Raw genomic sequence first — 9,529 nt, 5'->3', positions numbered from 1 at the left:
GGCCATAGGGTGAATGGTGCGGCGATCTTCGGATCTGCCATGTTCATCCTGCTGACGTTTGATTTTGTCTTTATCTCTCATCTGTATGAGAGTTCTCACACTTTTTGTGAGTTTTGTTGGCCACAGGGTGAACGGTGCGGCGGTCTTCGGATCTGCCATGTTCATCCTGCTGACGTTTGATTTTCTAATCATGCTTTCACAAGTTCCAATTTTCAATTACGACAAATAACGGACGAATCCTCACTATTGAATGTTCGCCATTACGGGGGATAGTTTTATTTCTCGCACAACGACAAAATTTGGGTGCGGTTGCTTTACTATCTAAAAACTCATTAGGCAATAAGTATCTATTTCTGCTTTTAAAGTTTTATTTCTTAGAATGCCACCCGTACGTCGTTCTAAGCGTGTCGCCGCTCCATTAGCCGTTTTTGCGAGAGTCTGTTCAGAACCAATCAACAACATCTCGTCGAACTCGAAGTTCGTCCAATGCTGTATCTGTTGGTGCCGCCCCGTCAACGTCAACTGTGCCCGTGAGTCAAGTGACTTTGCCCTCTCTTTCGAGTGAGCTTATCTCAACGCTGGTGTCTTCGGTTACTGAGGCAGTCACGCAAAAGCTAGCTGGTTTCTTACCAACCTCTGCGTCTTCCACATCCACAATGGCGTCTGCCCAACGGATTCTACCTCCGGTATCGAAATCTCAAACCAGGGTCCCAATGCAGATTCTCTGGTCAACGACGCGCTCACGTCTATACAAGAAAACCTTACAGGTCAGACCACTCCTTTTTCTCTTCAATGTTCAAGTGCCTCGGGTCCACGGGAATCGTTCCACTCTGCCGCTTTGCCTCTTGATTCGCGGATTCCGGATAAAATAAAGCTTAAAATATGGAATGAGGAGTTTGTCGATATAAGTACTTTGTCAGGTGGCCCAGACGCGGCCGCTAAATACGAGATTAGTGTACGTTCCTCTGACAACGGTCAACCTGCTTCTCTTCTCCTTGAGCCGACTGCGAAATCCAAAAGGGTCAAAACTATTAGCGATTGGCTTCGTTCGTTTCATATTTTTGTTTCCATTTATACACAACGGTACCCCCATGAGTCCCCCGCGCTCATGAAATATTGTCAAATCATCCAGGATTTGGCCAATAGGGGTCATAATTGGTTTTACTACGATGAGAATTTTCGATTTTTGCGCCAAACACAGGCCACGCGCGTTCCCAGGGCGACTGTTCACTGAGAGTTATGGTTGAAATGTCAATATCCCACTACTTCTAAGCCGAACACGCAAGGCAGCAATCATACGCGCCACCCTTCAAAAGTGTCTGTTCCTCGGGGATATTGTTTTAAGTTTTATCGCGGAACGTTTTGTGCCGGTTGTGATTTCAAGCACATTTGTTTTAAATGCAACGGATCGCACCGTGCCGTGAATTGTAATTTTCGTGCCAACAACAGACCATCTCCCACTGATCGATCGCCTAGGCCTATTTCAACAACGTCCGTTGGCAACACCCGTAAAACTTCATAATTTACAAATATTGTTAGAAGGTTATAATCCAAGTATTGTTGATACACTAATTTCCGGATTTACTTCGGGTTTTCGCATTCATTTCTCTGGCACAGAACAGTCGTTTGAAGCAATAAATTTACGGTCTGCTCTTGACAAACCAGAAGCGGTTGACCAAAAATTAACGAAAGAGTTAGAGGCATCTCGCCTTGCGGGGCCATTTAATTATCCGCCTTTTCCAAATTTTCGTGTTTCGCCTTTGGGCCTGGTTCCTAAAAAACAACCGGGTGATTTTCGCATGATTCATCATTTATCGTTTCCAAAGGGAGCATCGGTTAATGATGGTATACCCGATTTCGAAACATCTGTGCGGTACGCTATCGTTGACGACGCTATTCAACTTATTAAAAAGCGGGCCGGGGTTGTTTCCTGGCGAAAACAGATATAAAAAATGCTTTTCGAATCATTCCTATCAGCCCAGCGGATTATCACCTCTTTGGCATAAAATGGCGGAGTTTGTATTATTACGACCGGGCAATGCCAATTGGTTGCTCCAGTTCGTGTCGCACTTTTGAGATTTTTAGTACGGCTATCGAATGGATCGCTAGGGAAAGGCTTAACATCGGCAAACTCCTTCATTTGCTCGACGACTTCCTGTTTGTTGCACCGGATTATTCTGCTTGTAAAACAAACTTACAAGTATTTATTGCTCTTTGTGATTTCATTGGCGTGCCTATAGCACCGGGAAAAACCATGGGTCCCTCAACAACCTTAACGTTCGCTGGGATTGAATTAGATACAATACAATTCCAGGCCCGATTGCCGATGGATAAAATCGAGAAATGTGTTCAATCTATCGCACGCTTTTTAATTCGTAAAAAGGTTACACTCAAAGAACTTCAGTCCTTAATTGGATTACTTAATTTCGCATGTTCCGTCATTATGCCAGGTCGCGCATTCCTGCGACGCTTAATTGATCTAACGCATGGCATTTCACACCCTCATTTCTTTATTCGCTTAACGCAAAGTGTGAAACATGATCTTCGTGTCTGGCAAACGGTTCTGTCGAATTTCAACGGCAAATCATTCTTTTTGCACAACCATTGGCGTAATAACTCCCATTTGAATTTATACTGACGCTTCGGTAGTATTGGTTTTGGGGCCCTGTTTGGTTGCGACTGGTGCTATGGCGCATGGCCAACTGACTGGCGGAGTTACAATATTGCCGTTCTAGAGCTATATCCGATTGTCCTCAGCCTGTGTTTATGGGGATCAAAGATGCGCAATCATTGTATTTTGTTTCCATCGCTAGAAATCGCGGACATTTTGAATACAGAGTGCATTTTCGGCCCAGTCCCCCTGTCCACTCATGCATTCAAATTTAATAAGGAATGTAGATGGTTATACAAATTTTACATCAAATATCGGTAAAGAATCATAACAAATTAAAATTGTGCACTGCTGAAACAAATTCCGTGAACTAATCAAGCAAATAAGAAAAATAATTAAAACCAATCATAAAATGTCATGATTATTTACTATACGTAAAACTGGGCAACAACGGAATAACTGTACAGGCAGGATTTGTAACTAATTTTCCGAAATGGCAAAAATCCACCTTTTACAAAGTTATGCCACGGTCTAATGATCGATGAAGTTAAAAATGTGGGGTGAAATATAAAAATATACACATATTAGTAGCCAAAACAATTGTTCGCATACCTTAATCTGTGGCGGCAATGATTATTTGTTTAATTCCAAGTAGTTTGCATAAAATCGAAGGTACATTTATTTGATACAATCATCATATACTAATCTTGCACTTTGACAATGACTTTTCACACAAAAAATTGCTCAAAATATATCATTTGATAGCTCTTTTCTTGTACTTTGTTTACATCTGGCAATCCTTTTAGTCAGCGGTAACTCCCCGTTGAGGAAACTTTGTTTATATACCACTGATATTGCTCCGTGCACTGAGCCGAACACATTTGTCAAAAGTAGAATATGCGATTATTGCGAGTATTGCTATTTATTTACTTGTTCTACTGTATTTTGCTGTACTATATATAAAAAGACAATGTCAGACAACCTTACTTGGCAGGAGCAACTAAAACTTAAATATGAAATACAGCTTAGTGAGGATTATTCTTGCTTACGCTACGTTGGATATCAAAGGTCAGGGAAATGTGTTGTTCTAAAATTTCGATAAAAGTTTTGTTAAATGGCGGGAATTAAAAATCAAATTTCCAGACATCTCCTACCAAGAGTTACTGGCTCTGAGTGCGTCCAAATTACCGATTAAAATCAAACCTGGTGTGAGCAGAATTGACGAAAGTATAAGGGTTATGGCATGTCAAGCATACACCAAAAGTAGAGGACTAAGAGGCCTGACCAGGAAAAACTTTCTTGAGAAGACAAAATCATTTCATGTTTTTTTTGATGAGTTACTGAATGTCAGCAGTCTTCAGAAAGACTTTGAAAAGTTGGAAGAAGAAAACAACAATCTTCGACAACAACTCCAGGATGTCGACAGCAGATGTGATGAACTTTTGCAAGATCTTTTAAAGGAGAAAGACAAGACAAAAACTGTTGAAATGGAGAGAGATCATGCCTTACTGGAGAACCAAGAGCTAAAAGAATACCTGGACTTTATTGAAGAAACAACTGTGTGTAGTAGCTGTAGTTCAAATCTGGAGAACACAGGGAAACCAGTTGGCAAAGTTGGGAACGACAAAAGAGAAGAAAAGTAAAGGAGCTGAAGTCGAGAAGTGAGCAAGCACTTTGGTTCATGGAATCGTTTGGGTTTAAATTGGACTCTATCAAGATTGAAGATCTGGATGGCAAAGTAACAGAAATGAACTATTGTGAGAATGGTTGCAGTAGTAAGACTAATTTTCAACAGTTACCAGAGAATGATAAGACAACTATTAGAGCTCTACTATATATTATGGATAAGTGTTGTGTGGGCGATACAGCTTATCATGAAATGTCAATGCTGGTTGATGGTCTCCCAAGGAGCTATTTAATTAAGCAGTGTAGAAACACACTAAATTCAATCAGTCATATCACTCGCACACCAGGAAAACACCCAGGGGCTCAGATGAGTTTTAAAGAAGAACTAAGGGAACAAATTAGAAAGAAGGTAATATTTCCTACCACCATTTCTTGCCAGAAACATGTGCACTTGCTTTGGTGAGGCCTAAATTTAGTTATTTTATAGATTGTAATGATAAATATATGTACTATTTTTATCAACTTTGTAGATACAGCTTGGAGATGTTGGAAAGCAAAAGATCAGGATTGCAGGTGATGGTGCAAAAATGTCCCGCATAGCTAATTTTATTGTGCTGTCATTTGCTCTCCTTTCTGATGAAGAAAAAGTAATGTCTTGGAAAGGTAAGAGAATGCTCTTGATAAGACCATGCCATCCATAAAAACTATCAAGTTTTTGAAAGCATAAAAACAGTCCAGTTAATAATATCTGAGACACAGATATACTGGAATAATTGGCCTTAGATCTTGAATTAGTTCTTTCTTGTCTCAAAACCTACAGTACAGTAATTCTTGATTGTACACATCATACAGGCAACCATATTGTGGGAATAGTTTCCGGAAGTGAGGATTACGACGTACTAAAAGTTTCTTGCAGAGAAATCTTTGCTGAAATCAATGATCTGGTTGAGCATGGTGAAATTGAGGTGGATGGCCATCAAATACCTCTGGAATTTTATCTGTCTGGTGATTATAAGGTTCAGTAACATGCTTTCACCCTAACTTCAAAATCAATAATAGACCTTGTGCATAATGATGTCACAAGCTTTGATGCCTGCACGGAATTCTGGTTTTAGTAGTCAACACAGCAGGAAACATCAAACATTCAAAACTATGAATGACACTAAGTCTAGAATTTTCAGCAGGCATAACGCCTTGTGACGTTATTCTGCATAAGGTCTATTACGGTACATGAACTGGCAGTTGTACCCTTTCTGGGATGAACTACATATCATACAAAAATAATGCATTCTTCTATATCTCCAAGTTTCTTCTTCTGGTTCTTGGAATGAACAACGCAATATCTGATTATGCATGCATTTACTGCTTGGTCCACAAAAATGAAAGGTACAAGCAAAATTTAGTTCAATACATGTATCTTAATTTTAAATTACCATACCGTACCAGTATTTGCAAATTTTATAAATCTTATCTGTATATGCATTGAAACATAGATTCAATGCACTCTGATGCAATCTACTTTGTTATTTATTATTTACTAATGGGTTGAAAGCATCTTTGCTGATGCAGGTGGGATACATCAAAGTAGAGGATTACTACCATAATAGTAAGAATACAAGAACACTTAGTAGCAACAGAACCATGGCCTGCAAGTCCTCATCGAACTATGGTTGCATCAGAAAGCCATTGCTCAGTATCCCAATTCAGAATGTCAGAATCGACGAACTTCATTTGCTTCTCAGGATAACTGGTACGGCACTATTCAATTGTAAATTGGTATGTGGATATTAACTGGTGACGTTCCTGGAACAGCCCAAAAGGAACGCAGGCTCATAACATAATGTAGACTTCTTTGTTCCTAACTCACAGACAGATAATGAATTCTACAACATACTGCACATGTTACTGTAACTGGCAACAATACATTGAGAATGTCCTTGGGCTGACTCTTCATGGCAGTAATGACTCCTTTTCCTTTTTCAGATATTTTAGAACGTAACATAATAAACGATGCAATTGAGCGTGATGTTGAAGAGAACCTTAATAGAGCACCATCAGACAGGGAAAATAAACACCTACAAAATGTTGTTGAAGCCATCAATAACTGTGGTGTAAGCTTTAGTGTATGGAAAAAGAAGAACGCCGATGGGACTGACAGTGGAATGCATGACTGGACAAGCATGGTTGGCAATGAGAAGAAAAAAGTTCTTGCAAAGCTGCCTGCACAGTTCCCAAACATTCTCGAACCAAACCATTGTGATACAATTACAGAAATATGGCAGGTGTGTACATAAATTACATATTTCTCAACAACTTATTTCTTGATATACATGTATGTACTGTATTCATTTCCTAGGAATTTCGTGAACTATATGGAATACTATCATCATGGAAGCCTTCTGAGGCAGATATAGATGGATTTTTTGGGAAGGCAAGTAATACATTGTCTTGTGTTACTCACATGAGTAGGGTTTACCCTGTGCATAGTACAGGTACTATGGTACCTTACATTTACAATATATTAATTGTACTAAAATAACTGTTGTGTGTGACTGTACTGAGACATTTTATATGTGCATGTAAATAGTGAAGGTGTTTTTTTTCATTGATTTTTCATAGGCCAAGAACTGGGTAGAGCTATTCCTGTCTCTTGGTGGAAAAGTGATGGGCTATGAAAAGGCTAGAATAACACCATATATACACATATTGCTTTATCATGTACCCAGATTCATCAAAGATGAAAAATCTTTGAAATCATTTACTGGGCAAGGAATTGAAAAGATTAATGATGTGGTTCGGGCAATTTATCATAACAAAAGCAACCGGCATGATGCTTGCAAAGAGGCAATACTGGCGCTTCGAAGAATTGATAATCTTCAGAATTTTGAACGAATCCCACACCAATACAAGAAACAAGACAATACCTATTGGTCAAATGAAATATTTCAGCAGAGAAGAAAAAACCGCGTCTTTGTGTAGATCCAAGAGAAGACGAGAACGATCAAGATCAATTAACCCCACAGGATGTAGACAGCATGAGTTTATGTGAAGTGAAAGAAAAACTAAAAGAAATGAAAATAAAAACAAAACTACGAAAGCTTGACAAATTGAAGGAACTTTTAAAAAGCACCATTTTGGGTGCTGCATGCACCTAAGTACAAGTACAAGTGTACAACTATATTTTAAAGTGTCTCGGCACTACATGCTCGTCTTGAGAAATGAATTTTAGCTTTCTCAATGGGCATTCTCTTTGCTTGAATCAGTTCTCCATTTTGAACAATGTAACGTTTTGGTGACCACAATAATAGAGGTTTTATTTTAATTGGAAAGTTTATTGCTCTGCCCTCGCCATTGCTATCAAGGTAATACCACCATGTTTCCTGTAGATTCAAATTGCAAAACTCATGTTTCTCATACAATTTATAACCAAGATGTTCAGATTGAACTCCCTTTCCTTTCCAAAGCCATCTTTGTAAATCAAGGTCAATCTGAGCATCTACAGGAGTAGCAGATTTCGCTTTAAGAGCCCTTGCTATGGCATCATAAAAACTTCTACTAGCTTGCTCAATTCTGCCTTGATCTGGCTTTGATGGATTTTCATAGCTCCTAAAAATGCATGAAGAGAAAAGACAACATACATTACTGAACGCAAGCATTTTGCTACATGAATTAATGCACTAGTACAGTTAATCATGTATTATTGAATGGTAAACAACATCAAAATTAGAGAACTTGTTATCGAAAAACATTAAAGTTGTGTCTGTGCTGACAATTTTACATGCAAACAGCATTGGATCATCCATGTTGAAATAATTGCTGTTTGTGTTTTAAAAGTTTTCTGTGATTTATAAAATCAAAATACATTAGGTGCACCTTGTAAGCAACATAAGAAATAGTTGCTTAAAGAACTTTTTTTTAAGGCTATGTTACACGATGCAATTTTCTTTGCCACTTGCATTGCAATTCTGGAGTAGATGCATGTTATGTATAAGTACTTTCTGAGAAGAACTAAATGCATTTTTGGCAGTATCGTATTTAAATAAAGCAGTACGTACCGTAAAAGCGCTGGATTCAAATGATCGTAGGGCTCCCAACTTGATGCAGGCAAAGGCCATCCAGACCACTTTACCAAATAATGCCAAGTCTTTAAAATAGATTTAAAAGTATGCCTATCTTTAGCCCGTCAACATACATTTTAATGAATTTATACAACAGTAGAAGACCTACATTATGAAATGCAAATTAGAAATGGATAAAATTTAGCATAAATAAACTTACATGATCAATTTGCTTTCGAGAAATAAGTCTATCAACTGGAAAAAACTTTCCTTTTGGCTTCTTTCCGCTTTCATACATAACTTCCGACGATAAATTGTTCAAATTTACATAATCAACTGGATTAGCTCTTCGTGCGGCGGACGCCATTTTGAAATGAGAATAAGGAGGCCTGGGGATCGAAAGGGATAATAACCAGTATAGACTTAAGGGATGTATCGGGATTTAAATGTCCGCGATTTCTAGCGATGTCACGGATAATGAAGCTTTGGTGTCTGTTATTAATAAGCAAACATCAAAGGATTCTTATATCATGACACTCGTTCGCCGGATGGTTTTAGTTTGTTTAGAATACAATATTTTATTCAAAGCAAAGCATATACCGGGTAAACAAAATGTCCTAGCTGATTGTTTGTCTCGTTTAGAGCTCCAAAAATTTTCACAATTGGCGCCGGCCGACATGCATCGAGCTCCAACGCCTATTCCCTTTCACCTGCTGCCGGAAAATTGGCGACTATAGTTTCTCAATTAGCTCAAAGTAGCTTGCAACCTTCTTCAGTGCCGACTTATAAACGGGCATGGGCACTTTTTACGCAATTTCATGTGGCAATTTTTAATGAGGGATCGTTCACTTTGCCTTTGTCGCCCTCAGTCGTTGCGTTATTCATAGCGTACTTATTTGACCTCAAGTACGCCTCTTCAACAGTTAACACTTATGTATCTGCACTTGGTTATACTCATCGCATGTCCGATCTACCGGATCCAACGAGAGTTTTCTACGTAACGCAAATCTTAAAGGGGTATGGTAAGAAAGGCTTCCGCTTAGATAGTAGGTTGCCTATAACTTTACCAATTCTCAATCGTCTTATTGAGGCAGCGCCTCATATTGCTGGGTCACCGTACCAAATATGTCAATTCCGGGCAATGTGCTCTTTAGCATTTTTCGCGTTCCTGAGAATTGGAGAAATAACTAAGAAGTCAAATAACCAACCCCTTCAATTGCGACAACTCTCCAAA

At 38.8% G+C, this 9,529-nt stretch overlaps 3 protein-coding genes across 3 annotated transcripts; 2 read left to right on the top strand and 1 right to left on the bottom strand.

The window, feature by feature from the left end:
* Window positions 1-4,233: 4,233 nt before the first annotated feature.
* Window positions 4,234-5,825, top strand: LOC114544870. The gene is made up of 5 exons (XM_028563364.1): window positions 4,234-4,646; window positions 4,768-4,900; window positions 5,090-5,253; window positions 5,544-5,623; window positions 5,807-5,825. The coding sequence occupies exons 1-5, from the start codon at window positions 4,293-4,295 to the stop codon at window positions 5,823-5,825; spliced, it is 750 nt and encodes a 249-aa protein (XP_028419165.1). The 5' UTR covers window positions 4,234-4,292.
* LOC114544869 lies at window positions 5,825-7,216 on the top strand. Its single transcript, XM_028563363.1, has 4 exons — window positions 5,825-5,987; window positions 6,221-6,519; window positions 6,594-6,668; window positions 6,857-7,216. The coding sequence occupies exons 1-4, from the start codon at window positions 5,879-5,881 to the stop codon at window positions 7,214-7,216; spliced, it is 843 nt and encodes a 280-aa protein (XP_028419164.1). The 5' UTR covers window positions 5,825-5,878.
* On the bottom strand, window positions 7,203-8,699 carry LOC114544871. Its single transcript, XM_028563365.1, has 3 exons — window positions 8,516-8,699; window positions 8,293-8,381; window positions 7,203-7,843 (listed from the first exon to the last, which is right to left on the bottom strand). Exons 1-3 carry the CDS (start codon window positions 8,660-8,662, stop codon window positions 7,420-7,422), a joined length of 660 nt encoding a protein of 219 aa, XP_028419166.1. The 5' UTR covers window positions 8,663-8,699; the 3' UTR covers window positions 7,203-7,419.
* Between the last annotated feature and the right edge of the window lie 830 nt (window positions 8,700-9,529).

The sequence above is a fragment of the Dendronephthya gigantea genome, unplaced genomic scaffold (genome assembly GCF_004324835.1).
Source record: "Dendronephthya gigantea isolate DGI-Jeju-01 unplaced genomic scaffold, DenGig_1.0 001007F, whole genome shotgun sequence".
In the NCBI taxonomy this organism is placed as follows: domain Eukaryota; kingdom Metazoa; phylum Cnidaria; class Anthozoa; order Malacalcyonacea; family Nephtheidae; genus Dendronephthya; species Dendronephthya gigantea.
The sequence above is the reverse complement of the archived record's forward strand: the minus strand, read 5'-3'. Positions and strand labels throughout refer to the sequence as shown.